The 27,297-nt window shown below is 49.1% G+C and overlaps 1 protein-coding gene across 13 annotated transcripts in view; it reads right to left on the bottom strand.

The window, feature by feature from the left end:
• Window positions 1-27,297, bottom strand: part of HUWE1 (HECT, UBA and WWE domain containing E3 ubiquitin protein ligase 1) — a 162,086-nt gene that overhangs the window by 1,279 nt on the left and 133,510 nt on the right. For 8 of the 13 annotated variants that reach the window (XR_013992927.1, XR_013992928.1, XM_081042339.1 and 5 more), the window contains 34 exons: window positions 26,863-27,035; window positions 26,362-26,510; window positions 25,538-25,613; window positions 24,593-24,691; window positions 23,872-24,005; window positions 23,518-23,686; window positions 21,977-22,205; window positions 21,167-21,345; window positions 20,789-20,878; window positions 20,471-20,625; window positions 19,261-19,306; window positions 17,502-17,789; window positions 16,285-16,576; window positions 15,957-16,087; window positions 15,218-15,432; window positions 14,853-15,141; window positions 14,614-14,716; window positions 13,230-13,776; window positions 11,951-12,557; window positions 11,012-11,130; window positions 10,743-10,899; window positions 9,364-9,496; window positions 8,895-9,097; window positions 8,178-8,305; window positions 6,741-6,837; window positions 5,709-5,864; window positions 5,055-5,300; window positions 4,715-4,832; window positions 3,920-4,060; window positions 2,646-2,933; window positions 2,415-2,520; window positions 1,759-1,876; window positions 1,270-1,451; window positions 590-780 (listed from right to left, as the gene is read on the bottom strand). Coding sequence is in view for 11 of the 13 variants with exons in the window: in XM_081042339.1 (XP_080898465.1) it covers window positions 590-780; window positions 1,270-1,451; window positions 1,759-1,876; window positions 2,415-2,520; window positions 2,646-2,933; window positions 3,920-4,060; window positions 4,715-4,832; window positions 5,055-5,300; window positions 5,709-5,864; window positions 6,741-6,837; window positions 8,178-8,305; window positions 8,895-9,097; window positions 9,364-9,496; window positions 10,743-10,899; window positions 11,012-11,130; window positions 11,951-12,557; window positions 13,230-13,776; window positions 14,614-14,716; window positions 14,853-15,141; window positions 15,218-15,432; window positions 15,957-16,087; window positions 16,285-16,576; window positions 17,502-17,789; window positions 19,261-19,306; window positions 20,471-20,625; window positions 20,789-20,878; window positions 21,167-21,345; window positions 21,977-22,205; window positions 23,518-23,686; window positions 23,872-24,005; window positions 24,593-24,691; window positions 25,538-25,613; window positions 26,362-26,510; window positions 26,863-27,035 (6,354 nt within the window). In the remaining 2 variants the exon portion in view is untranslated. The remainder of the gene's footprint in view (window positions 1-589; window positions 781-1,269; window positions 1,452-1,758; window positions 1,877-2,414; window positions 2,521-2,645; window positions 2,934-3,919; window positions 4,061-4,714; window positions 4,833-5,054; window positions 5,301-5,708; window positions 5,865-6,740; window positions 6,838-8,177; window positions 8,306-8,894; window positions 9,098-9,363; window positions 9,497-10,742; window positions 10,900-11,011; window positions 11,131-11,950; window positions 12,558-13,229; window positions 13,777-14,613; window positions 14,717-14,852; window positions 15,142-15,217; window positions 15,433-15,956; window positions 16,088-16,284; window positions 16,577-17,501; window positions 17,790-19,260; window positions 19,307-20,470; window positions 20,626-20,788; window positions 20,879-21,166; window positions 21,346-21,976; window positions 22,206-23,517; window positions 23,687-23,871; window positions 24,006-24,592; window positions 24,692-25,537; window positions 25,614-26,361; window positions 26,511-26,862; window positions 27,036-27,297) is intronic. The other 5 variants (XM_081042348.1, XM_081042347.1, XM_081042342.1 and 2 more) reach the window with 5 other exon arrangements.

Raw genomic sequence — 27,297 nt, 5'->3', positions numbered from 1 at the left:
GTAACCAAATCCCTACGTTCCCCCAGTGCCCACTTTAACTTCTCCCCCAGGGAACCTCCTGCTCTCTTCTTAGGGACCCCAGTCTTGTCCTCGCCTGGTCTGTCCTCCTCTCATCCGGTTCCAACATCAGCCGCCAGGCACCTAACGTGTAGATCTGACCCTGTCACTTCTTAAACACCATGGCCTTGCCTACGGGCTAACATGCAAGCTCCAAGGAGGCATTCAAGGTCCCTGGTGATCCGACGACCCCCGCTGAAAAAGCTGCCACTGCTTTGTAGCTTTATGCCCCCTGCAACTCCTTGCTCCACGCTGAGCAAGGAGCTGACTTGGCCACGCTGAGTCCTGGAACCCACGTGGTCTCACGTGTGTGCAGTGCTCATCCGCAATGTCGTCCAAGCCCCACTGTGAGTCTGGGCCAGCTTCTCACCTCAGACATCAGCTTTTGCACACAACCACCAAATTTTGAGCTACACCAAGGCCAGGGTAGCCAGGGCCAGATTTGGGTTCTCGACCTTGGGCAGGGGTCTAGAGTGGCATATCCGCAAGCTCAGTCTGAATGATGAGAAGGAGAACAAACCCTTCCTCTTACCATGTGTGAGCTGAAGGCAGGCGGTCTGTGGACCTGTCATCTCGATGAATCTGGAACTTCTGAATGCCGTTCATGCCTTCGAGGGCGGCAAAGCCTTGCAGGGGCACCTTGGAGGTGCCTGTGACAAACTGGAGGAACTTGGCACGGTCAGCTTGGTCGAAAGAACGCAATGCTCTCCAGAACCACTGGATCTGCAGGAAGGGACATAAGAAGCCAAGGTTAGGTAGAGGGCTCCTGAAAAGGGGGGGGGGAGGGGATTTGGAATCTTAAAGCAAGGCCCTTCAGTGAGACGGGATTAAGTTCATTCCTAAAATGAGCAAGAACATCACCTGAGAACACGCCCCGAAAGAATAGTTACATACACTGTGTTTCCCCGAAAATGAGACCTAGCCAGAACATGAGGGAACTCGAATGCGTCTTTTGGAGCAAAAATTAATGTACGACCCGGTCTTATGTTATAGTAAAATAAGACAGACCGGGGCGTATATTAATTTTTGCTCCAAAAGATGCATTAGACTTCGCTCATGGTCCGGCTAGGTCTTATTTTCGGGGAAACATGGTAGGTAAGTGGTCACCCACAACCCCCTTCCCTTGAGAGTACTGGTTTATTTACACAAACGATTTGTACAAACTAGCACTGCTGAGGGACACAGGCTTGGGCGATGCCAGCAGCAGCTTACCTGAATAGAGTTGGACTGGTACTTGTGGTACTCAGTGTTGGATTTCAAATCGTCAATGTCGATTGTGGGCAGTCCTGATATGAGCAGCTCTAACTCCTGCTCAGTGAAGATAGAAATGAGGCGCTTTGGAATGATCTCATAGAAGCCTTCTAAGAAAGCTGCCAGCTGTTTGCGGATGGCTCCTGGGGAGAGAACCAACAAGCCATGTGGCATCTGAAGTCACACAATTGTTAGAGGTTAGAGATTTCCAATCTGGCTTCTGCTGCTATTAGGATGCTGAGGGACGGCCTGCCTCACCTGCCACTCTGTTTCTAGGCCCCCATATGAGGATGAATGAAGGGAAATATTTTTGGTTAAGTTTTTGGACTCATTTTGTACAAGGCATTTGTGGCTGGCATAGAGGAACAGGAAACGATGTCTGTGAAATGAAGTGAGGCCTGACCTCTTCGCATATTGAGCAACAAGAAGTCTAAGGCACATTTCCCCTACCTGTCATTCTCATCTGGCACACCAGGTGTACATACTCCTTCTTGTTCTCCTCTGTTACCAAGATGTTGGCCCCATTGGGTTTGAGGTCACGAACTTCACAGACTCCAAACTCCTGGACCTAGAACACCCAAACACCAATCATCCACATCAGGCTTGTTCTAGGATGGGACTTGGACTTACATAGGTACCTGGGAACACACCCTAAACTCTTCCACATCCTGGGCAGGGAAATGAAGCAAGGTCGTAAAAAAGGGACTTTTCTCACGAGCTCATAACTCCCTAATTGGGAAAGCCCAAGGGGAAAAGGGTATGGCTAACATATGTAACACAACACAATCTTTACAGAAAACAGTTTGGGGGAAGAGTAACCTTATTTTTTTTCATTTACGTCTATATTAATTTTTCTACAATGAACTGTCTCTGGGAATGAAGAATAATGTACTGGAGCATGCACTGGGGCATTGTTTTTTACAAAAGGGAAACTAGGAAACAGTCTCAATTGTTTTACCAATTCTGGTAAATGGGGAACGGGACTTTTAAGAAGTTGAAATGTTTCCTTAAAAACACGAGGTTATCCAATGCCGGGTCAAGGGCGATCTCGGAATGGGTTTCCGAGACTAGCTGGGATACACTGCAGTCAGCATTTCCTGACCCACCTCAGTGCTGAAGGTGAGGTCATAGCCTAGAGTGGAGACATCATTTTCCAGCAGATAGACCAGGCCCTGGTAGAAGTGGTAATCTTCGCTTTCCATGTCTGTATATCTAAAACACACAATTAGACAGGGTCATGGCTTGTGACAGTGGAGAGGGAACACAGGGGCGGGACGGAAGAAAAGGACCTGATTCCCATGACTGAAGACAGCCTCAGGCCTGTGCCACAGCCTCACCTGACAGATTTGCCCAAGATGTGTTTGTAGAAGGACCGAGTAAAATAACACTCCAGGAGGCGGTTGTCATATACAGCTTTGGCCACAATGCGTCCAACAAACTTGAAGTAGCTGAGGTGGTTGGGGTTGCAGTGGGAAGATGGATTGATGGTGTAGGTGACCCGATCACCGGGTGAGGTACGGAACAAGGCATACATAGGGTTAAACATCTCCCGCGAGATGATCATATACCACTCCCGCAGGAGCCCTCCAGCATCCTGCCCTTCTTCTCCTTCAAACACTATATACCTGCACAAGAGAGCAGAAACAGATGTACAGAAAGCCCAGGACAAATCCACTCAGCAATGGAGCGTGAGCCGAGTGCCTGAGCGACTGAAGCAGTGGCTGCGGAGTGCAAGGACAGAGTGAACGCAGAATGCCAGGACAGCCCAGAGGGCTCTGGGACAAAAAAAGGCAACATCGATAGAAAAGATGTCCTGAAGTACCAGTAAAGGCTGACCAATATTCCAGAAAACCCCAACGGGAATGGTACAAAGGCCTAAATGAGGCCTCACTCAGGGGAAGCAGGGAAAGGAGGAATCAAGTGGTGTGAGAGAGAGCCGAGCCCAGACTCTAACGTCTGTAAGGACTGGGTGGTGTAGGAGCAGGGCTCAGTCCCCCTGAAGAAGCACCGACTTCCCGTGATTCCATGGATGACAAGCCCGTGCCATGAGGGAGAAGAGGAATCAAGTTCCTGAGTTTAGGAGGATTTCATCTGCTCCAATAGGTCTCTGGTCTCAGGGATCCCATGACACTTGGCAATGCCAACTGCCAATCTCCTCCAGGTGGCCTCAGAATCACCAGTGAGCGAGTACCAATTTGGTGGGGTTTCACTCATGCAAGTGCAGTCTCCCCCAACCCAAGGTACCCTTTGCTCAGCAGGCTTCCCCCATTCCAAGTTTAGCAATGGAAAAAAAGCGCTCTCTGTGAAGCCACCCGGTGTATCTCTGTAAATGCCCAAGACCCTTCTTCTGTCTGTCTGGAAATTGTTGGGTAGCTCAGCCAAAGGACCAGCCAACCAGCCAGCAGAAGACCAGTCTTATGAGACCAGGCCAAGCAGATGGGAGGCAGTTCAGTGAGATGATCTAAGCCCGATTCCAACTGGGAATCCCTACTAGGGAGGGCAGCACCTTCCTAAGTTCCCCTACACATCCGGGGCCTGAGTAAGCCTTCCCTACCTCGCAGGAAGAGCCCCCACCCTCCCATCCTGTCTGTTCTCTGCTCTGGGCACTTACAATCGATTCTTCATTTCTTCAGGGGATTTCCGGTGGAGCTCACGATACGAGTCTTCAAACACATGGTCACGGCGGACGTGTACAGCCATGTCTTCTTTCCGGAGACCCTCGTCCAAACGCTCCAGCTCTTGGCGAAAGTATCTTGGGAGGTAGGAAAGGAAGGAAAACAGGATTGAGGGTGGCAAACCGGTTTGCTTGATTAGGACGAAGACTCACAATGAGTCTTCCTCCATCCTCCAAACACTCTGACTCTGCTCCCCACCTGGGTCTCCCTGGGCAAGTGCCCAGCAGTTGGGAGAGAGAGTTCATTTACTATCAGCTCTCAGTTTTCCCATCTCCACCAAGTAAGGGCCCACAGGGGCTGTGACGTGGAGTTTGTGCAACAAGCAGCTAAGCACGTGCAGGTGCACAGGAAGGAAGAGAAGGTAAGGAAGACAGGAGTGCTGTGGAGGCCCCTGCTAGCTCTGCTGTAAGGGTACTATCGCCACCTGTACCTCCTGTATTACCCCAAAGGATGGAACAGGACTTCAGAAATCACGAGGTTAAACAAAGGCTCATATTTCTCTGATGAAGAACGCAGAGCGGGGTGGAACAGGCCAGCAAGTATTTAGGTACAATGACTGTCGCACAGATGAGTCACTTCTCTCCTGCCCAACACCCTTCCAAGGGCTGCCACCGAGGGAAACGTCTTTCCCTGGAAACAGCGCCCCAGGAGGAACTTTGGCTCCTTTCTGAGAGGCGATACCATTTGGAGAGCTCCCGTCCTCTCCGTCCCCCAACATCCAGGGCACATACTTGCGCTTGACATCAAAGTCGAGGACACGAATGTAGTCCACCAGGACAGCAAAAGGCCCGTCAGCGAGGTGGGTGGTGGACTGCCGTAGGATCTGGTTTAACACAGTGCGGTGAGTCTCTGAGGGGAGAAAGGGCAGCAAGAATCAGCATGTCTTGGGTCAGACTGGATGACAGCCATCCAGCCAACAATTCTCCCTTCCTTGTTTTAGGGGAAAAAAGGTAGTGGCGTGCGCGCGCGCGCACACACACACACACACGAGTCAGCTAAGAATAAATGTATGCAATGATCCTGTAAAAAAACGAAGCCTTGTACATTTGTGCGCCTGAGAGTTCCCCATACCTGCAAAGCGAAGAAACTTCTGCGTGTCAGGGGGCAGGCTTGAGGAGATGTGCATAGACGACGGCTCCCGGGAGAAGAATGGGTCAAGGGAGGAAGGCGTCGCTGGGGTTAAGGGAGCCGGGGAGAGAGGTGGTGGCTCGTCCTTGATGTGCGCCAGCTGGCTCTCACGGGTGTCTCGGACAGGAGGCTTGCTCTCCCGCTCTGTGGCATGGACCAGAAAGAAGGCCTCGACGGCAGGCTGTAGCACTGGGGGTAGGAATGACAGTGAGGTGAATTTTACTAACTTCAACATACGAACCTCCTTCTTCATAACCAGATTACAGAAGTACAATACAGAAGAAGACATAATGAAAAATCGCAGGAAACATAATGGTAGCATCGAAAAACGAAGCCAAGAGGAGGTCAGAGCTTTCTTGAAGCCAAAGGAAACTGGGATAGGCAAGCAGTTGTATAAAGATTCCCCTGGTCTAAGAAGTGAAGGATACCAGCCATAAAAAGGGAAGGCAAATCTTTTTTCTGACACTGAAGTCAGAGAAAAAAACCCTTCTCCTTCGAATCCTCATTACAGAGACACAGAGAGGGGTGACATGGAAGGAAGAAAATGAACCTGGCAGATCAGTGGGTTGGGACCTGGGCCCTCGGGCCACTACTCACCTAGCACCGCATGCTGGTCATGGGATTCCTCCAGCTCCTTCAGACACTCCCCCAGCATGTCCCACAGTTCGTCCAAACTCAACTGCTCACTGAGCAGGGGCAACTCAGGAGGCCTCTCCTCCTTCTCCTTCTCCCCCTGTGGGGTTCCATCCGAGCCTACAGGGCACACAGAGGATAGTCAGACAGCCTTCAAGGATCTCCCTTATTCAGATTTTTCCCAGACCAAATGCGCGGGCCACGCGGCAGATCAAGTAGACTGGCCCGCTGGCCACTGAGTGATACTGAATGACATCTGAAAGCAACCTCCAGTCCTGCACGGAATGGCAGTTACACTTCAATTCAGTAAGAACCCAATAACAAAACTGGTTTCTCAGTTGTACTAACCACATGTCAAGCGCAAGCTATCGAGCACCTGAAATGTGGCAGAGAAGTTCTACTACAGGGCTGGTCCGCTCACTGCCTCACCGACTCCCAGAGCACCTGTGGGGTAGGTCGTGATTTAATGTAGTTCAACAATGGGTGTCCTATGGTAACCCCATCCCACAGGAATGTGTTACAAGAATGCCAGAAAGTCTTCTATGTACAACTAACTTTGAGAAGTGCTGCGAATCACAGCACCAGCAGTGTGCCAGGTACTGCGCTAAGCACTATATACTCTCAGCACTGTTAACTCATTCAAGCCTAACTATGAATACCCCTATTTTAAAGGAGAAAATGGAAGCAAAGAGAGGTGAGCCTCAGGTCCCAGAGCTAGTAAACAGGGGGGCCAAGATTCGAACACCTGCTGTCTCCACACATAGTTTCTTTACTACAGGAATCGCAATGTGTGCTACAAATCTGCAACGAGGGAGAAGTGGTGATGGTTAGCGATTTTGGCTGGTAAATGCCTATTAACATTTGCAGAAACCAGTGTTTGCTCGAACAAATTGGAAAACATTGAGCTTATGTGTGTGGAGAACAGGGGCTCCAGCAGACATTCCGTGAAGACTGGCTCTCCCTTTTGCTAGGCTGGAAATGGGAAGCAGTACTGACCAATGGACTGAGTATCCTGAGCACTGGGAGATGGCTGGTCCACATCCATGGGTGACTCCTCCCTCCGGACAGATGACTCTGACTGGCTTGACTCCGACTGGATAAAAGGGAGACAAAGTCACATAAAGGGTGCAACTCTGCTTTCCTCAGGGACAGGCTAGAGGCTGGTCCTACCACTTCTCACACATCATAAGCTTGGAAAGAAGCTTTCCATATCTGGTCAGGAAATTGTAGCTCTCCAGGACAAAAGAATGGCCTTCCCACCTCCTTTGCTATCCCCCACCTTGAGCTAGCAAGTTTTTCCAAAGAGCTCCCTGGATGATGCCTGCATTGCCTCCACTCCACTCCAGACCTATGTGCAGTCATACACCAGCCTCTTGGACACACACTTCAAGATTTCTTCTGGGGACAGTTTACATGTGCACATAACATAAAGCTCAGATGGCGGTAGGGAGGTTTGCTCTGTTTCTGTTTGCTCATAAAAGGGGAAATAATAGAGATATCAGTGCAACTTTTGATGGGTGCGATTATTTAAAAAGCCAACATCTGTCCTATCAGGTGTGTGTGGGGGGAAAAGACTGGGTAGAAAAAATACTCCAGAACAATAGCTCTCTCTTTTTCCTTTCTACCCTCCTGGAGTCATGGCCCTCATATTTTAGGCTGTTCCCAGCATGCTCAATGAAACCCTACTGTATAACAGTAATTCTATACAAAGAAAAACCAGGCCTCAGGATACCTTTTATCCTGGATCTTGGGAAGGTGACTTTGATGTTGCAGGGACAGGAAAACAATGAGAGAGTGCCACAGCATACATACATGATGCCAGGCCTTTCCTGTAGTCACTCTGTGCTGGGATCCCAACAATGAGCTGGCTACCTAGGAACCTGAAGGTTTCCTCCTAAAAGTGCCTGAGTGCCTAGGTGCCAAGAGAGTACGGAGAACAGAGGCAGAGGCCGGGGTGGAGGACCAGCCATAGCCAGAAGAGGCTGCGTGGGATGTGTACCGAGTTTAGGGGACTTTCAAATGGGCAGGATTCCTGAGATGTCTCTGATGTACCTGCATTGTTCCAAGAGACTGAAAAATCTTCATCCCACATCCCCTCAGAACCCAGACACTTAGCATTATGCAGTTTGCAAAAGCACCACTGTTGATGGGATAGCTAGGAGTCGGGTATGATAGCCAAGCTTTAAAAATCAAATCACACCAAACCAACAAACCAATGAACAAACAGTAAAAAAGAAAAAAAAAACAGAAAAAAAAACCCAAAAACAAAACAAACACAAAAAAACCACCAACAGAAAGTAACCCTGTCGTCCAGAGCATTCATATAGCAAACTTAATGCAAAAGCATACAAGGTAAGCGCAGTGAAACCCCACTGATGTTGTGGTGGGGAGGGGGGAGACAAATGAATGAGGGGCCACAGGCATCATGCTAACCGTTGCTGCTTGTTGCTGTCTCCGCGCCCTTTGACCCTCACGTACCATTTGTATAATGGCATCAGCCTCAGCCTCCAGCTGCCGAACAGCTGCCTGGATGCTGCTAGCTGAGCCTAAACCGGAGGAACCTGGGAGAAAGAAAGAAGGAGGCAAGATATAAAACGTAAAAAGAGGGACTGATATTCTCTCTCCCATCTTCTGGGTCGCCACAGGGCATCTTGCTGAGGTCTTTGAGCTTTAGCTCAGGCAGTTTCAGTGCTTATCATCAGGCACTAAGAGCTACCATTACAAACAAGGGCAGGGGCCATGGTGCTAGGCAGACGGATGGTGGCAGGTGAGAGGGTTCTGTGGGACAGCAGAGAGGAAGGATTTGGCAGGCCATGTCTGAGGCAACATGGCTGCAATGTTTTAGTCAAGAGTGATCAAGGAAGCAGAAAGGAGGCATACTCAGTGGGTTAATCTTGTTCAGCAAAAGGTCCGCCCTCAATTTCCTTGCCAGATTTCCACTCCCCCTTCATTCCTACTTGCACTAATGAATTTCATATGCAGGTAGCTTGAGTGAGATACAGAATGCAGCCATCAACATTTTAAGAAAGGATCGTCACTTCCTTTTGGAAAGGTCAAACAGGAAGGAGACATGACATTAAGTCTTGCCCTCCGGGGACTGGGTCCTCCACCGCCAACCCTGACCCTCAACTGGACACTCCAGTTCCATACCTAGCCTGCCTGTCTGCTTGGCTTTCTTGTTAGCCCGGCGCGTGTCGTCCCGGAGCTGGATGATGACCTGCAGCACCCTCAGGAAGAACTTCTGGGTAGACGTCTTGGATGTCAACATTGACATAGAAGGCAGCTGGAGCTCCCGGCCACCCAGAGGTCGCTTCTGAGATGCCACAATTACCACATTCTCAGCCATGTCAAACCTGGATAGTGTAGAGGTGGCTTGCGTATATTGACAGCGCCGAAGCATAAATACTCAGAGCAAGCAGGGCTTCCTGGTGTCAACCAGAGGACTGAGAAATCTCACAAGGAAATCTTACAAATAGGAAAAACAGGGTCGAGTGTGTACAGGACAGATGAGAAAATCTGCCCAGAGGGGGAAAAACCCACCACCAGGAAACCAGCAAGAGCCACCTTTCAGAAGGTCCTCGATTCCAGTCCTACAGCCCTCTGGGCAGCTACAACCCACCTGCTCTGCATTTTGCCTTTCAGCTTGGTGGTCTGTGGCTGCTCCTCAGGAAGGCCGTCGGGAGAGAGGGTCTCACACTGGGCTCGCCGCTGCTGTTCCAGGTTGTATTCCCGCAGCTCAGCCAGAAGGGTACCTGGGCAGGCAGAAGAGCCAGCAAGTGTTTAGAGACTCCCCCAGTGAAGCAGCTCAAAGCCAAACCTATCCAAGAAACCTGCTCAGACCATCCTCTTTGCTCAGCTACGGAGAACCTGGAGTGACTAGGTATTTTGCTTTGTTCATCTTGCTATATGTGCTCCTGGATCAACCCCTCAGGGACTCCCAATTTACCTGGCCTCAAGAATCTGTTGAATCTACACAAAATGCTGCTCAGCGAGGGAAAAAGTATGTTTTGGAGCCTGTGTCCTCTTGAACTTCCAAGGGTTTTTTGTGTGGAGATTTTAGGCAAATTGCCTACCCATCTTAATAACGGGACTAATACCAGTATCACACGGCTGCTTTAAGAATTAGGAAGTACTAATAAATAAATAAATTTATGAAAAAAAAAAAAAAGAATTAGGAAGTAACTGTGTAGTAGAGTACCTAGGACATTGCCTGGCCCTCGGGTGTTGAATAAATGGTAGCAGTCAAGAAAGGCCAGAAGCCTCTTCCACAAAGAAAACCGTTACAATTCTCGGGCAGCACAGAATGCGCTGGGTCATACAGTCCAATCAACTCTATCCTCTTAGCTCCAGGGACACTTGTGAGGAGACAACTAAGCGGGTAGCTAAGATCTGGGGAGACCTGTGACCGGGATGGGGGTGGGAGAGAGCAAAGAGACTAGGCTGAGAGAAAATCTGGCTCCACTCTGATTCAATCACTTTACCACTTGGTTTTAGCTTTCTTCTCGATAAAACTAGAAGGAAGACTAAAACTAGATGATTTGCAAGTGTTCTCAAAAGTTTTGTACCTTCAAAACTGCACGAAGGCAGAGGGGATTGCTTTGACTCTCAATCCCTGAGCCTGAAGGCAGTGCAGGGGCATCGCCGAGGCGGCAACGCCGCCTGAGCAGGCTCGTCACAGGGCTCTTACGGGTGCCCAGGATGGAGAAACTGCGGTCCTCTACATGCTCATTTGCCTTCAGAAGCACTGATTACCTGTCGCACTCAGGTACTGAGGACGCAGAGAAGCCCAGCCTTGCTCTTTTAGAGTAACTGAACAGAGGAAACTAGACGACAACCCAGTACTCTCAGTGCTGTAACAGAAGAGAGCATGGAAGCTGTGCTACAGGAGGACAGAGGAGTCGGATTCATCTTGGGGTTCAGGGAAGCCTTCCAGAAAGAGGTGACACCTCAGTGGAAGGTGTCAGAAAGACATGACGCTTTATTCCTATTATTACCTACCTATCTGTTTACACAGGGTATAACCCAGATGGCGGGCTCCATTCAGCAGCAGCTTGAGAACAGTGTCCCGGGTCCCAGGGTCCCCACGAGAGAGCTGCAGTAACACATTAGCTGCGTCCTCTAGGCCTTCTTCAGAACAAGAATGGGATGTCAACACCTGGGAAAACGAAGGGAGAAGGAGTAAGCCCTCACTTGAGAACTAAAACACTATCCGCCCCCATCTACCCCTTCTCCCCCAACCTTGGGAGGTCAGAAGGGCTTCGACTCACCTCCACAGAGAGCTGTAGCTGGTTTTCAGTGAGGCCTGAGGATACCATCTTAAAGTCTGCAATGCTGCTGACCCCATCACCCACCTTCGCTGGCGATTTGCTGGCCTTAGTAGTAGAAGCTTTGAGGAAAACAGATGGAACATTGTAAGCCTCTGAAACTCCCACCCCAAAGACTTAAGTGGCAGAGCCAAGGGATCGCTGAACTGTCCAGGGCTGAAAAATGGGAAAGTAGTGAAAAAGATCCACCCAGCAAAGCCAAATCCAAATGACCTAGGACGCGAAGGACTCCTATGACTGTACCTTCTAAGGTGATAAAGAATCCCAGATATTACTCCCAACCAGAGGCCCCTCTGAAGGCCCCCTCTCTTCAAAACCTACTTCTTCAAATAATTCTTACTAGTTTGCTGTAGGGCTTATTCCCTTCACTTCCTGGGACAGGCTGGCTACTCTATTCTAGCTCAATTCACATTGTATCCTTCCTGCTCTTGAACTCTTTCCTCTGAGAACTGACTCCCTCAACCCCGCTGGAAAGGCTGGGAGTTCTTTGAAGATAGGGACCTTCGATCTCTCCTTTTGGTGCTTAGCCTAGGAGAAGCCACATTCAGTGAATGCCCGCTGGTCTTCACAGAACTATGTGTATAGGGCGGGGTGGGGGGGAAGGAGGGAGGGAGGGACGGCCGGGGGAGGAAGGGGGGAGAGGGAGAGGGAGAGGGAGAGGGGGGGAAGAGAGGGATGGAGAGAGAGAGAGAGACAGAGAGAGAGAGAACACGCATACACGCACACGCGCTCTGGCAATGATGAGGGTGAGAAAGAACACATCTGGCTCTTACAAACGCAAACCAAGCTTATCCCGATCACTTATGGAAGAATACCTGGATGGGGAGTGGAGGGTGAGGTGGGTGTAACACCCCACTGCTCCCAGCTGACGTCCACACTTACTTGAAACAGTAGTGGTAGCAGTCGTGGGGGTAGTCACTGTGGTCGAAGCAGCTACGGCAATGGTAGTTATAGCCGTGGCAGCAACCAGGGCTGGAGCAGAAGTGACAGGGGTGGTTGCAGCGGGGGGAGTGGGCGTGCTGGAGGTGGCAGTGGTAGTAGTGGTGGTAGATGTGCTTGAGGTGGCAACAGTGGTGGAGGAAGCACCGCTGCCAGAATTAGACTGTGTTTCCGACACTTTGTTTTCCGGGAGAGCAATTGAGATGAGAGAGAGAAGTCTGAGGAGTTTCTCAGTTAAGAGCGAGCTCCGGCGGATGACTGGGTGCGACAGCATGTTCATGAGCTGCCCCAGTGGAGAGGCCTCGAGGCTGTACGGGGAGCTTTCCCCATCACTGCCAGTGCTCACTGGCACTGACTTCACGGAGTTCTTGCCTTTCCGGCTGACATTCATGTTGTCCAGTTTTACCAGTAAGTCCCAGAAGTCTGTGCAAATGCCACTGCTACTGGACTGTGAGGAGCACGGGCTGCAGGCCTGCTTATTGCCCCTTTCCCGATCGTTCTCACAGTTTGTTTCTTTGGTCCGCTGCTGTGTGAAGTGGCTGGGAAACACCTGCCGGGAAAACAAGGACAAGCTTGGTCTAGGGGGTCTACATAGAAAACACATCTTCCTGACAAGGAAAGACCACTGGTTCCCAGGCTCTCCACTCCTCCGGACGGCTTTGGCAAAGGAACATGGGACTTTTCTCCGACTGATGGCAAAGCAGCCTAAAGAAACAAGGGCTTTGTAGGTCAACAGATGATCAGGAAACTTTATTGAGCATTGCTCTTGCCACTTATAAAATGGGGAACCACCTTGTGAAAGTGCTGAGACGAAAGGAGGTACAGTATTTCGCGTGGATCCTGGCACAAGGCACGCCCTTACACGGCAGCAGTGCTTACTGTAAGGAAGATTAAACTAAGTTCTAGGTCCGATCAGCTCTATCACTTATTAGCCACATGACATAGCCACTAAAAATCGCTGTAACCCAGCTTCTCCATCTGCAAAATGGGAATAACACAGACCGCTGAAGGCTGAATGAGATAATGCATAAAAGCACTGGAAAGTGAAGATAAAAACCCCACAAAGTCATTCACCAGACCACTTCTCAGAAACAATACAGGCTTCAGCAGTAACAGCTAACTAAGAAGGGCCTGCTGGCTCCCTCAGAGTTCACAAGTCACTCAGGCTGTGGCTGCCACCCCTCTACCGTCCCCCGGAGATGGGGTTCTTCAAGCTCCTCACCTTGGCCAACTGAATGAGTGTGTCTAGAACGTGTCTGCAGACAACAGGAGCAGCCTGGGGGTGGATGTGGACAGTGGAGCCACTGCTCGCATGCTTCTCAGTGTGTTTGCGCCCACCTGAACGCTGGATCTGGAATATGTTAGTCCTGCAACCTAGGGCTGCATCCATGGATACTGAGAGCCAGGAAAGCTGGTTGGAGCTCTTAGACTCCATTTTATGCAGCAGGTCCAGGGGCCGGTTCTCATGGCTGCTTGACCCGCAGCTCTTGCTTGACTTTTTGCCCCTTTCCTCACTTGAGGAGAGCTTGGGTGTTTCAATGCATAGCTCACTCTCACTGCTGCGCTGCAAGATAGAAAGCAGGCTGCGGATGACCCAGTGTCGGGTCTGAGCATGGTAGCAGAGATTTCTCAGTACTCGGTGTAGACGGCTAGTATTGAGCTTCGGTTCATCCACGAAAAGTAGGACCAGGAGACAAGACAGGGCTTCATGGTCCAGAAGGAGCCGTCCTCGGAGGCGGAGGAGAGTGTCCACATTACTGCCAGAAGGCCTGGAACAGAGCATGGTTTCTGGGTAGCACTTCAGCTAGAGCTCTGGGATCAGGCATAGGCTTAGGGGAGGGGGATGAGCTGGATACCTCCAAGAAGACTAGAGAAGGGAGGCTGTGCAGTCCAAGAGCTCTTAATAGTTAACAGCTGCCCCAAGTACCTGCTATGTACCAGGCACTACACAATGTCTGTAACCGCTTCCTAAAAGGGCTGCTTGTAAAGACTAGAGAATCGCCTATTTCTGAGATGATGAACAAGAAGCTCAGACAGGGTAAGTGACCTGCCCCACATCATGTAATTGAGAAGAGAGCAGATTCCAGCCCAGGTCTGTGTCATCAATTGGTGAAAATCAGACTGCACCTAAAGTCTCAGGAGAAGAGTGCTTATTTTTGCCTTCTCTGGACTAGTGGGGCACGGGGGAGAGGGCGTACCTGCCGTATGTAGGAACTGATTGCACTCCCTTCACATTTTGACTCCACTCGGCTTCAGCCTGGTTAGTAACTAGCTCCTCTCCACTTCTACAGCCTAGATGCTATAATCTCAAGGCAGGTGGCTCAATGTTCTACTATTTGCATGGGAAGCAAGTGGCTTTTCTTGTTACAACCACAGCTAGTGCCTGCTGCCAGCCTGCCTTACTCTGTGACTATGCCCACAGTAGCTATACTAAGCCAAAAGTGCGCCTTTCTAAAGGGGGAGTGTCCAAGAATCTGGCTTCCCTACTCATTAAAGGAAATACTCTAGAGAGGACATCCAGCCTCTCCATCTATAAATTAAGGGAGCTGCACCAGTTGTAGATGTGAAAGGTGGTATGGCAGGGTGGAAAAAAAAGGCAAAGGTACCTGTTATGGCTGCTGCTACCCCCCATCTGGAAGGTGCCACCTCTCTGCACAGCAAGGCGAGTATACTGGACGCCACGGTTGCCACTCAGACGACTGGTGAAAGCTTGAAGGAAAGAGAAAGGAAACTGAAATTGGGGAGGGAGTGATAAGCTAGGTCTAGGTAATACAAAGGGGAACTATAGATCCTCATGTGGCCCAAGCTCGACATTCCGGAGCCCTCGCCCTGCCTCCCTTCATACCTGGGCTTCGGAGAATGGCAGAAAGTGCAGAGGTGCTGCTGTGCCCAAAGAGCCGCTCGTGCATGAGCTGCCGCTGCCGGGCTTCCTGCTCTCGCCTCAGGGCTTGAGCCTCGGCTGCAATGTCAGGTGGCATCACAGCCAGCACACTGTCCTCCATGTCCTCCAAGACACTCCGGCGCAGGTCTGAGGGCAGAGTCTGGATGAAGGTCACGGGGTCCATGGGGGTGTCTGAGCTGGCATTCTGCGCCAGTTCCCGACGCTGTTGCTCAGCTCTCTGCTGTGCCAGCACCTACGGAGCAGAAGGAGTCAATGGGGAAATACTCACGGCCTGGCAGCCTGCTCTCACCAGCTTCCCGCTCACATACCTCCTCCTGGATGGCTGGAGGCAGGGCAGCCAGGAACTCAGGGCTCACTTCAGTCACACCCGGATTCCCCACCACTGCAGGAGCTGAGCTATTTGTGGTGGGGGCAGGACGGGTGGGTGGACGGATGCCCAGCTGGTTCTGCAGGACTTCCCGGCGGATGTCATCAGGCAGAGCAGCCAGAAAAGAGGGGTCCACACCTTCAGGGAGACTGATACCTGAGGGGAGATGCAAGATGTGAAGGAACTCACACCTCTCGTCACATTCGATGCCCAAGATATAACTGAAGGAAAGAAATCCATGGCCTGGCTTGAGGAAACCAGCGATGTTTGTCCTCACTGCATGCAAAGGACACAGGACACACAGAGAAAGCCCACCCCCGTTCCCCAGGCTCAGGAGAGCTTTTGTTATGTGCCAGCTTCATTGTGTGCAGTCAACTTAACCTTCATCAAGACCCCACCATGTAGCTGTTATCACCCCCTCAGTATCAATGAGGATCAGAGGAGCTAAGTAATGGCCCCAGGTCCTAAAGACGGGAGGTGGCAGAGGGGGGATGTGAGCTAAGATCAGTTTGACGCCAAAGCCTGGGCTCATTCCATTATGCAGCACCAGCACACCCGTACCGCCGGTCCTCCCATATACACGCCGCCCTCCGTCGGGAATGAACCGATTGACTGGCGGCCGTCTCCATGCCAAGGGCTACGAGAAGCCTAACAAACCCGAGGACACACGTGCAGCTCACCTGCAAGGGGATCTTCTTCTTCACTGCTTGTTGAAGGCAGTGGCTCTTCTAGGATTCCCCGGGAATCTGCTCCAGAAATGGCCACAGCAGAATCTCTAGTGGAAGAACTCTCAGAGGATGCAGGGGGAGAGCTGAAGGAAATCATTTTCAGGTTGTTCTCTGTATTGTATTTTCCCATTTCTAAAATACTCCTACAATACCCCTTTCTCATAGAAGCCAGGCTGATTTCCCCAGTGTACCCAGCATGTGCATTAGATTAACAAGTATGAACGTGGCTTGAAATACCCGCCAACACATCCTGCCCTCCTCTTGCTCACACAGTGCTTACCCGTCCTCAGGGGCCTGGGTAGGTTCCCCTGACCTATCACCCCTGCCTTGTACGTCTGTCACAACTGGCGGGGCATCCCCAGGAGTGGAGCTGCCTGCTGTGGGCTGCTCAGAGCTGCCAGCTGCTGAGGTATCACCCACAGCCTCCTCCAGGGTACAGGAAGCCAGGCTGCTGGTGTCCATGGGAGAGCCTTCCAGTTGACTGCTGACAGCTGTGAGTGCATCAGAATCTTCAGCTCTCTCTGGGGAAAGAGAGGCTAGGAGGAAGTCACATGGAGAGGTTAGATCTCTGCCTGGAATTAAGAAGCAGCCAGATTAGACTTCTTACTTCTCCACCTTCACTCCACGCTAGCCTGATGTTCCCACTCAATTTCATTTGTTTCAATAAGGCTCATCTCAAGTCCTTTCTATCATATGTTGAATACTTATGGTGTTCCAGGGATTCATTCCCTACCACTTCTTCTGCTCAGAACTGCCAGCTCTGTGAAACATCTTCCCTAGGCATCCCAGGTAAGGGATCCTGTCATTTGCAGATTCTCTGCAGGCAGCATGTATATATGCATGTTGGTTCTGTTTATCTAAACAAACAAAATTCATTAAAGGAAAAAAACCCTACATCTTAAGGTTTCTCTATAACACATCATAGACAGCATGGTAGAACAATGATGGCGAACAGGCTTCCATTTGCCCTGTTGGAACACTGCTGAGAATTGTGGGAAATAGTGCCATGAGATAAATGGTGTCCGCCAGGATGTGAGAGCTGTAGAGTAGGGTCACATCTTGCATCCCTGGAACTGTTGAAGGAGAGCAAGCTTTCGAGTCATACAGATCTGGATTTTAACCTCAGCTCAACCACTTCATTGAGTGGCCTTGGGCTAATTATTTCACTTCTGAGTCTCAGTTTATTCATGGAGATAACACCATCTACTCTGGAGGGCTCTTTCTAAATAAGCTCAGCATGACGGCTCAATAACAGTGATTACGTCAGCAAACTGTTGGCATCATTACTAGTATCTTTACGCTCAGATGTATAATCACTTGAAGATACAGAGAAGAAATCTCAACTTTAGCTGAGACAGTAATGTGCAAGCTGAGATCCTACTATTCGAGGATTGAGCTTCTACTATTTCTCTAAAGAGAGGGAAGAAACTACCAAAATGTCCATTTTCCCTCCTGTTCTACCCTCCCCCCCCAACCAAACCTTGCAACGCTACTCACTTATAGTGGGAGCTGGAGATAACTCCATCTGAGTCGTTTCTCCTTCTCCACTTGGCCTTGGGGGACCCAATTCCTCTGGCTCTACAGGCATCAATAGCTGTGTAGAGCTCCCTCCTTCTCCAGCCGGGGACTGCAGCTCTTGAGGAATCTCTCCCAAAGCTGGTGGGGGTGGTAGTGTTGGTTGCTGTTGTGAGGGCTGCAGAGTGACAAGGGTCTCCTTGGACTCAGATGTAGCTGCATCAGTTGAAGATGGGGTTGTTGGGTAGCTGTCAGGCATAGGAGTCCCATCTTTCTCGGAAAGAATGACAATGAATGTGTTACGGGGCGATCAGCCAAGGATCCAGGAGCCACTCAATAAGCACAGGTGCCATGACACGAATCCCACCCTCCACCAACTGCTCCTAGGAACAGCTTGTGGCTGGTCTGGTACACCCAGGACAGGGGCTAAGGCACAGTGCTATCTTGGTCCCAAGAATTGGCAATCTCTCTGTAGGTCCTAAAACTTAAATCCTTTCTGTGCCCCAGGAAGGGAAAGCGTTCAAGTCACTTTATAATTATATTTGCCTACCCTAACTATCACCTGCCCCCTTCCACCTCCCTTTTCTTCCAGTCCTGATTATTTAAGGAACACCTACAATTCTGTCTCATGGAAGCAACAGTGCCGAGACTAAGTGTGAAGACGCCACACACCAGGGAAAGTAGTAAGTTGTATAGTTATCTTCTAATTGGGGCCTAAAATCCCTAGCCCACAACAATACAACTTACTACCTCACCCCGGCATGAGCAGAATCCTCTAGCAAGGGCAGCAGGCCAAAGGCCATTCTACCTGATGACAGACACTTTCAAAGACCTTTTGCTAGATTAAGGGTTCCAGGACACCTACCCTCTTTCACTGCTTTAAAAAATACTGTGTAGGCTTTGGTACAATCATTTCCCAACTCAAGTGCCAAAGGAGACAGAGGTATAGGGAAGCAGAAGAAAAGTCTGAGGAAATAGGGGTGGGGGAGACATATAATACCACATGGAGCAGTTATTAGAATCATAAAATGGCTACTGACATTAAGAAGATTACGACGAGGGATAGAAAGCATATAGTAGTAATACCACTTAGCCCAGAGCTACCTTCCCCCAAAGCAGGTTGCTCAAGATAATGTTTCTAGACTTTTAGAGATTTCACAGACCCATAAAATTTATGTAAAAAGGAAAAAGTAAAAAGAGACTAACATGGGGCTACCAACTTTTAGTTTAGCCCAGAAAAAAACCCCCATCAATACATTTAATAAAAATATTTTAATACCAAAGGATTAAGGAGGACATGATCTCTATTATGAAATAGTCCTTTAAGTTCAATAAATTCAGATTTCTGAAGAACTCATTAAACCTCCCTCATTTTGTTCATTTTCACTGAGGACTGGCATTTGGGAACCACTGTCATCAGCTGTTCTCATGAAGCACCACACTATGGTGGCCACCTAAGGGGGTAGGACACATGGCCTCACTACACACGCTAGAAGGCAGCACAGGACAATCAGGACGAGAAGCTGAACATAGCACGTCGGAGGGGAATGTACCACCGTGGGAAAGACAGTAGACTGTATAGTTATCTCCAAGATGGGGTATGACCCTAAAACTATACAATCTACTACCTCATCCCACAGAGCACCAGTGTTCGTCTTCAGCCCACTTGGGCCAGCTACTCTGCAGGGCCAGGAGAAAGAACCAACCGTTAGCAAGAAGAGTAAAAGGGAGGAAGAGTTACCTGAGAGGTTCTGTTCAGCAGAGTCATTTATCTTAGACGCAGTACACTGCAAAGAGAAGGGACAGACCAATGTAGGACTTTGCAAGCACATGAGACTGAGGTCAACTGTAAGTCACCAACCCCCACATATGCCACCTAGGAGTTCAGTGACCTGGACGGAAGACGAGCACTTCAGTGTGCAAACATCTCCAATTTCTCTTAACACATACTCGTGTTCAAGGATGGCTTATGGACAAGGTGGAAACTGCCAGGGGCCGACTGAACCACCAGAGGAAAGGATAATAAAAAACACTTTAGAGTGGGGCTGGCCACAGAGCATGACTTGAACACAATGGTGAGACCAGCAAGAATTTCTCGAAGTTTTACCTATATATATTTCCCTTCCTTGGGCTCGTTTTGTCTACTCCAGCTTTTAAAATCACATGCCAGGCTTGCTTATTTTCTAACACTTTTCATGAGTTTAAAACAATGTTACTGTTAACTTAGGTGAAAGTTCTATACAAAGGTATTTGTTACATCAAGCTTGTTATCGTAACTGAACATTTCAATAACTTTATCTTTAATCTATCGGATATCCTAACTGCCGAGTGGGGTATAATAAAGTCTTTCACTGAAGTCTTTCATTTGTTTGTATTTCTATTAGCTTTGATTCATATGTTAAAGCTATACTGTTCGAGGTCCCAGAAGTTTTAGAAAAACGTAGGTAGCTTCTTTGTAAACCAAAATCATGGCAGAGTTTGAGCCCTAGAAAACGACATGTGGTGATAGTTTCAGGGTAGTTTAACATTTCTCTGATCTGAAGCCTAAGCATAACTTAGATGAAGGAATGGGGTTATCTTGGTAAAGTGCCCCTCCCTTGGTAAGGCAATCCACTGAGAGAAACGGAACTGCACCACCGACAGCATGGACTTAGTCAAGGTCATCCTCCTTGTCTAGCTGCACAGACTCTACAGTACGACTCAGGAGACACGCTGGTTCTGGCTCCAGTTTTTCCCAGTGAGACACTGGAGAAATGATTTTCCCTCTGGGTTTGAATTCTTTCCCCTAAAACTATGTGAGTATACGGCAAATTCGGAATGGATCCTTTCTCAGGTTCAATGTGAAAGTCCGAGGATTCTCCAGTGACTCTTGGTGCCACATGTATGCCAAAACCGTATCAAAGTCAAAGGAGACGTAGCCAAAGATGAATCCTCCAGCCCTTGGGAATCACCTGTGCACTCTGATCCCTGTTTTCCTTATCTTCTTTGCCTTTGTCAGTTATCTTTGTTTCTTCCTCTGCCAGTTGTTTCCTGCGTTTCTCCCGCCTTTCTTCCAGCTCCTCATCCCTCAGGAATTCCAGGTGATTGACAATGGGCACTTTAACAACTGCACCAAAAAAGCAAAGATCAGGAGCTGCTCAGGGGACGTGGGGCAAGAAGCAAAGAAGCAGAGCTCGTGGCCACAGAGAACCAGGGAAACAACTTTCCACGTATACTTGTCCCAGCACCGGAGGGCTCACTACTGCCCTGATAACCAAACTGCCACACACCTGAAACACAGTCGTGCATACTCTCAGCATCGAGAACTTTACATTCCTCTGTCCAGCGAGTCAGGGCTGTGGGGATGCTGGACAGGGTCCCTGTAGGGGAACACAGGAGAATGAGATTCTGGGATGTCATGTGTCAACGGATCCTAAAATCGCAGTCGTTCTCTAACAGGGTCCAATGTACATCACAAGGCTTGGCACACCACAGGCACCCAGAGATAATCAAGTTTTTGTCGCCTTTGGCAAAGTCATTCAGTGGTTCTGGCTTCTATTATAAAATGGGGTTTCTTCAGGCAGAGCAGATGCTTTTCTGCTTTCCCTAAGCAGGGAACAAAATAAAAGCGGACCAACCATACCCTCCCTTTCACCAGAAAAACTTGCCTGCTTGGCTGGTAGCTGTACTCTGGTCATGGAAAAAGTCATCCAGCAGTTCATCATCAGACCGGGCGATAATGTGGACATCATCATTGCCCACCAGGAGGCGGGCCCGGCCCCGGCTTTGTAAGGGAAGGCTGCTGCTCAGCTGCAGGATGTCAGCGGCAGCGGAGGGACCAAGCAACCTGTAGGGCGACGGGGGTTGCCATGGTCACTGCACATCCACAGGGGCTCTGCAACCTGTTACTGTGAGATCCTTTCTGTATCGTCTACGAAATGCTTAGTGCTATTATGGACTGATAGTACTACACACAAATCTTAGTTACTTTCCTAACTACTCCATCAGTTTGCGAACTTGATTTGGGCTGAGGCTGCATATTATTCCACAGCTCCGGGCAGACTGTGTGTCACGGATAACGTCAGGTACTGTGTTAGGGTATAATACCTCTCTTGTACACCCTCTGTAGTTTGTGTATTGACCGCTATGACACCTATGTCCCTTTTTTCACTTCTAAAATTACTCCTTCCACTAACCTCTAAGCCCCATGGCACGGATCCTGTCCTGTCTATATCTAAAGTGTTAAGTGCTCAGAATATGAGATGCTTAATGATTGCTGAATGTATACACAGGACACTTAAGCAAAAGAACATGTTATATAATTTGGTATTCCTCCAGAAGTCTGCACATATAGCCCACAAAGGAATGGGACAAATAACATTATTTGCATGTGTGACAAGACCATTAAGTGATGGACTGCTTCCCCCAGGTCAAGACGATGCTGAAGCCCAGTGAGCCCAACAATCTTTTCAACTCACCTCTGAAGTATGAGAGGAGGGTTGGGCTGGCGATTCCCAGGGTAGTGAACATGAATGGTGTGGCCTGTATTGGCCGTCAGCTGCCTTAGGGTCCTCTGACTGCGCCCGATGCCCTGGGTGAGGCGTGTTGTCGAGGAGCCACTGCCCAGCGTCAGGGAACTGTGGTCTGCATGGCGTACCATCAGTGGGTGAGTGGTAGGGATATTTCCTGGGGATGGGGGGATGTCTGCTGCAAGGACAACATGCAAAGGGGTCAGTGCCAAAAAGAAATTTCTCCCATGGTTGTTAAAGCAGAACCATGTCTCCTGGGACTTACTTCCTCACACGGAAACCTGAGCTTTGTCCTTTCTCCCTCATTCCCGCACCTCATCTACGATCACTGACATCATAGCTAATGCCACCATCTCTCACCTAGATACTGAAACAGCCTCCTCAAGAGCCTCCCAATCCATTCTTCACCCTACAGCCACAGTGACGTTTCTAGGCCCCTCAAGAAACATGCTGCTCCCTCCATCTTGAAGACTCTTCACCCTCTTCTTTTTATTCTTGGCTTAGATGCCACTTGCTCTGATTCTAAGGATTGGCTTAAAAATCCTGGCTTAATAATTACTCTGTGCTTTCTTACCACACTACAATGTAGTGCCTGCTTATTTATAATCCTTAATAGGCCATAAGCTCCTAAGAGGGAAAAGGACTGTTTCTTTTTTACTGCTGTATTCCTAGTACCGACATAGTAGGCACTCCTCAAATATCTATTCAATGGACAGAGGCTCAACATTAGGAAGTCTGATGAAAATCACAAAAACGCAAAGAAAATCATAGAATAGAAAGTATCCAGCAAATTATGTAATCCAACCATTCCCCCCCCCCCAAACTTTTCATTTACAGGTGACAAACTGAGGCTCAAAGAGGTAAGAGACTACTTGGCCAAGACAACAGACCAGAATAACAGTTCAGTGTTTTCTGCTGTATCTGCTTGTGATTTAGGGTCAAGACCTGCCTTCTCAAGACAGCCTGATTTTAAGAACTTGATGTTAAAAGGGCACTGTGACGTTGGTGGGAGAGGAGGGAAGAGATTCACTGTCTCCTCTCAAAAGATGCATCCTCGAAGAACAGTGTGAATGTGCTTAAATCTACTCCCCAATGCCAAGCTCAAAGGTGTCCATACAAACTCTCACGATCCAGTGTTACACGGGATTATCGACTGCCCTGTCACTGTAGCGTGCACATGGGTGCCTGATGCAGTTAGCCCTGGTCTCCCATTTTTTTAAAAATTCAAGCAAATCATCAAGTTGTCCAGATTCTAAAATGGCTGCCTGCTTACTGAGGTGGAGAACAAGAGCAGCCTCTCATTCTTCCTTCTAAGTGTACACTTATTGAGAGAGATGGATTCAGATATCCCTTGCCCCAGGAAGTCGGCACAGGAAAAGAAGTGCTATCTGTATTAGATTGATATAGCTGCTCTGGTTCACTGCTTGGCTTACCCTAGAGAAGGGTATAAGAATCAAGAGATAAAACCCAGCTGAGCCCCTGTATCTTACTAGCGCTGGAGAACATGTTGTCAAACTCAATGATGAGATCATCCTCCCGGTCAAAGCGCTCAAATCGGACCAAGGGAGAAGCGTTCATATCAGGGTAATCCTCATCCAATTCCATTTCAGAGCCATCGTCGTCATCGTCTTCATCTCCCTCTTCACCTTCATCATCCTCCTTAAGGGGAAAATAGGAGATGGAGAATTGCTGGAGGTAAGGGTTTTCTGAGGTCTGGTGTCATGGCCACATGTGCACACGAGGGAGGGAGGCGCGGAGGCTAGCAACCCAGACTGTTGGTGTTCTCCAGCTGTGTTCCCATGGAAGAGGCTGTCTGAACCAACCCAAACACAGTCCCCCCTCACCTGATCATCTTCCTCATCTTCCTCCTCCTCCTCCTCTTCATCCTGACTATCATCCTCATCCTCGTTACTGCCACTGCTGTCCTCTTCCTGAGTGTGCTCCTCCTCATCCTCAGGGTCCAGGATATTCATGGAATCTAAAACAAAGGGAGCACATTGGAGGACTATACTGAATAGCTAGAAAACAGGCTACTGTGCGGGCCGGCAGATTGAGTGGGAAGGCGTGGGGAATCTGACTCTAGGAGAGGAAGAACCAGATCTGGGGAGACATACAGACTTAGTGAGCCAGCCCCGATTTCCTGAAAGTGCCAATCAATGCATCCACACGCTGAGCAGGGTGGCTGAATGTGGAGGCTGGCTATAGGGTGGTGCTTGAGGAGCCACGGCCTAGGACTTGGCCAAGTCTGCTGCTGCCCCCTTACCTTTCCGGCCCTACTTTGCTATTGACTGCATCCTGCCGGTTAAGAGGGAATCTGGAGCGATGATAGCAGGTGGGTGAGAAGAAAGCGAACCAAGTAAGAAGTGACAAACTTTTGGGCAAGCAGTAGTAACACGTTATTTGAAAAACTGGCTGAGGATAAAGTGGATGGTGTATGTCAGCGCATGCAGACAGATGCTTCCTTATTCTGCACATGTGGGCAGCTGCCTCCAGGAGAACCCTAGTGTAGTGTCTGTCAGACGTGCAGGGCAAGAAGGGAGGCCTTTCTGGCCTCGGCACTCTCACCTTCTCGGTTGGCCTGCAAGGTGGAAGCTTGGCTGAGGTTGGAAGGAGCTTCATCCATCAGCACGTCCTCTTGTGATTCATCCTCTCCACTTCTGCTCACTGAAGGTTACAGAGCAGAGCCTTCACTGAACAACAGAGGACTTCCCTTTCCAGATTGGGTGTGCCTAATGCAGCTACAGACACCCAGCAGATATCCGCTTTTTTTTTTTTTTTTTTTTTTTTTGGATGAGGGAGAAGACCTGGCTTCTCTGCTGTTGACTAGCGAGGTGAGCTTGGCCAGTCACTTTACCTGTCTGAGTCTCAGTTTCCTCATCTGTAAAATGGGATTATCACATCTGCCCTGGCAATCCCATTACTAATTGTGAAACCACAGAGGACAATAGGTGTGAAAAATCCTTGTCAAATTTATAAATACTTGTCTGCTTCCGTTAATCCTTTGATTTCCTTCATCAATAAAAACAAGTAACACATACACCCTTGGAGCCAGGTGACAGTAGGGTACCTTTGCCGTTTTCCCTCTGAATTGTAAGAAGAGCCACCCTTAGGGATGATTGCTCTTGTTACAGTAATGAGACTCAAAGGTGGAAAAGGCCCTGGATTTCGTTGAAGAACTGAAAGGAAAGCACTTCTCACCCTACAGCCTCTACAGCCTCCTCTAGGTCTCCATGAATAATAAACACTCTTAATGTGCCTGATGTATCATCTCTACTGATGGCCACCCCTCCGCCTCCCCCACACAGGCAACGCTTCAGACCCGCCACAGGTCTGTAGATAGATGGCTTGTGAATTTCTCATCTTGTGAGACCATCAACATCAAGACAAGCAGCAATCTAGGCTGGCTATGAGCCCTTAGGCAGAGCTGAGCAAGCAGATGATGAGAAAAAGGGTCCTCCCAAGAGAGACTGAGGCAAAGGAAGAGGCTATACTCAGTTCTGGGGCTCTCACCTATAATTGTACTGTTCCCAGATCCGCCATCCCTCTCAAGCAACTCATCTATCAGGTCCTCCAGCTCATTCTCAACCTGGAGAGAAATAGAACATATATATCGATGCACACAAGTCTATCATTGTGCTAGCACTGAAACCCTAAAAAACGCCAGCAAGGGAGCATGTATTTCTGGGATAACGTGTGACAGAGCGTGTTACATAAATGCCACACACTGGGTGCTAAGAGCACAGAAACTACCACGTGCTGCCAATCCACACTCAGGCTGTCTTTCAAATGGGTCCATCCCAGTTATCTGAGACCAGGTCAGTCTTTATACTGTCCAGGAATACGTGCCGATTTCTTTGAGCGCTATCAGCTTAGGACTGTAGACTCCATTTCTTATCACCGCTACCAGCTCCAGAAGTTACAATGTTTTCTTTAGGGTTGTTAGGAGACGACTGTTTGAATGCCCCAGCGACAGCTGGTGCTATAGGCACAACAGTAATGCTAAGGAGCTTCCATTAATGACCAGAGCCAAGTAAATCAAAGACTGTGAGCCCAAAGGGCTCAAGCCAGCTCTCTACATCAACATTTCACCTGTGCCTGAATTTTCTTGTTGGGACCTATTCCATTTCACAGTACATGGCACCCTGCCCCTGCCCCCACCCCTCATTTAATACAATTTAAATTCATTTACTAAGCATCTACTAAGCATATCATCCATGCTCCTGCGCAAAGCAGACAGCATCAAGGCAAGGACCTAAAGTACTCACCCACCCACATCGCTTGGGGGTTTGGTGCGGCGCCGCAACAGGGGTATGCTGGGTGATATGCCTGCCTACCTGCATCTCTTGTGAACTGAGCACCTCAGGCTGCCCAGCAATCACCACTGAGTCGGTTTCAGCCTCCCCATCCATGATATCCCCATCTGCCACCTCTGTCTGAGTGACATCATGATCCTCCTCCTGCACTTCTGCTTCCCCAGGCTCGCCTGAAACAGTCAACCAACCAGCAAAATAATCAAAGGGTGCCTATGTGTGGGACACCACAAGGCAAGCGTGACGACAATAAGGTCCCTTCCCTGGGCAAGTTTACAAGTTCTCAGAGAATAAATGAATGGGTGACAAAGGAAAAGACAAGGCTACGTGTGAGGATAGCCAAACAAGGCTGCAATTTTAAGGCATTCTTTGTGGGGCAGATTCCCACGCCACTATGACAGATCTCTGGAAGGTCAGCAAGTTCCCAGGCAAACAATACCAAGGCAGAACAGTTGTGATGCCATGCCCATAAAATAACTACACCCACCAGGCCAGCCTTCCAGCCCATTGGCTCTAATCCCCTACCTGGGTCCTGCTGGTTGCTATTGGAGTCCTGAGAAGCTCCTTGGGCATCCTGCTCAGACTTGCTCTTGTTAGAAGCACTCTTGCTGCCAAAAAGGCTACTGGGCTGGTTCACAATCCGGGAAAGGGTTTCCAAAGGCTTCAGAGCAGCATTGACTGTGTTGGCCATGTTGGGACTGAGATAAAGGAAGATACAGAGATGGACTGAGCACAGAAATCCACACCAAAAGGAAACAAGGCTCATCAGAGCACAACTGATCTCAGAAACGGGGCATGGAAATTACAAGGTGAGCCTGGGACATAACGTTGTGCTTAGAAGGCTTTCAAAAGTAAGAAGGCATTAACAAATTAATGGGGTCGTTACTACTGGCCAAATCTATGCATCAAAAAGAATGATAGTAATGGGTTACAACAAATTAAATATAAAAAGAACCTGTA

The sequence above is a fragment of the Rhinolophus hipposideros genome (assembly GCF_964194185.1).
Source record: "Rhinolophus hipposideros genome assembly, chromosome: X".
Taxonomy (NCBI): domain Eukaryota; kingdom Metazoa; phylum Chordata; class Mammalia; order Chiroptera; family Rhinolophidae; genus Rhinolophus; species Rhinolophus hipposideros.
Note: the sequence above shows the minus strand (reverse complement) of the source record. Positions and strands in the feature narration are given on the sequence as shown.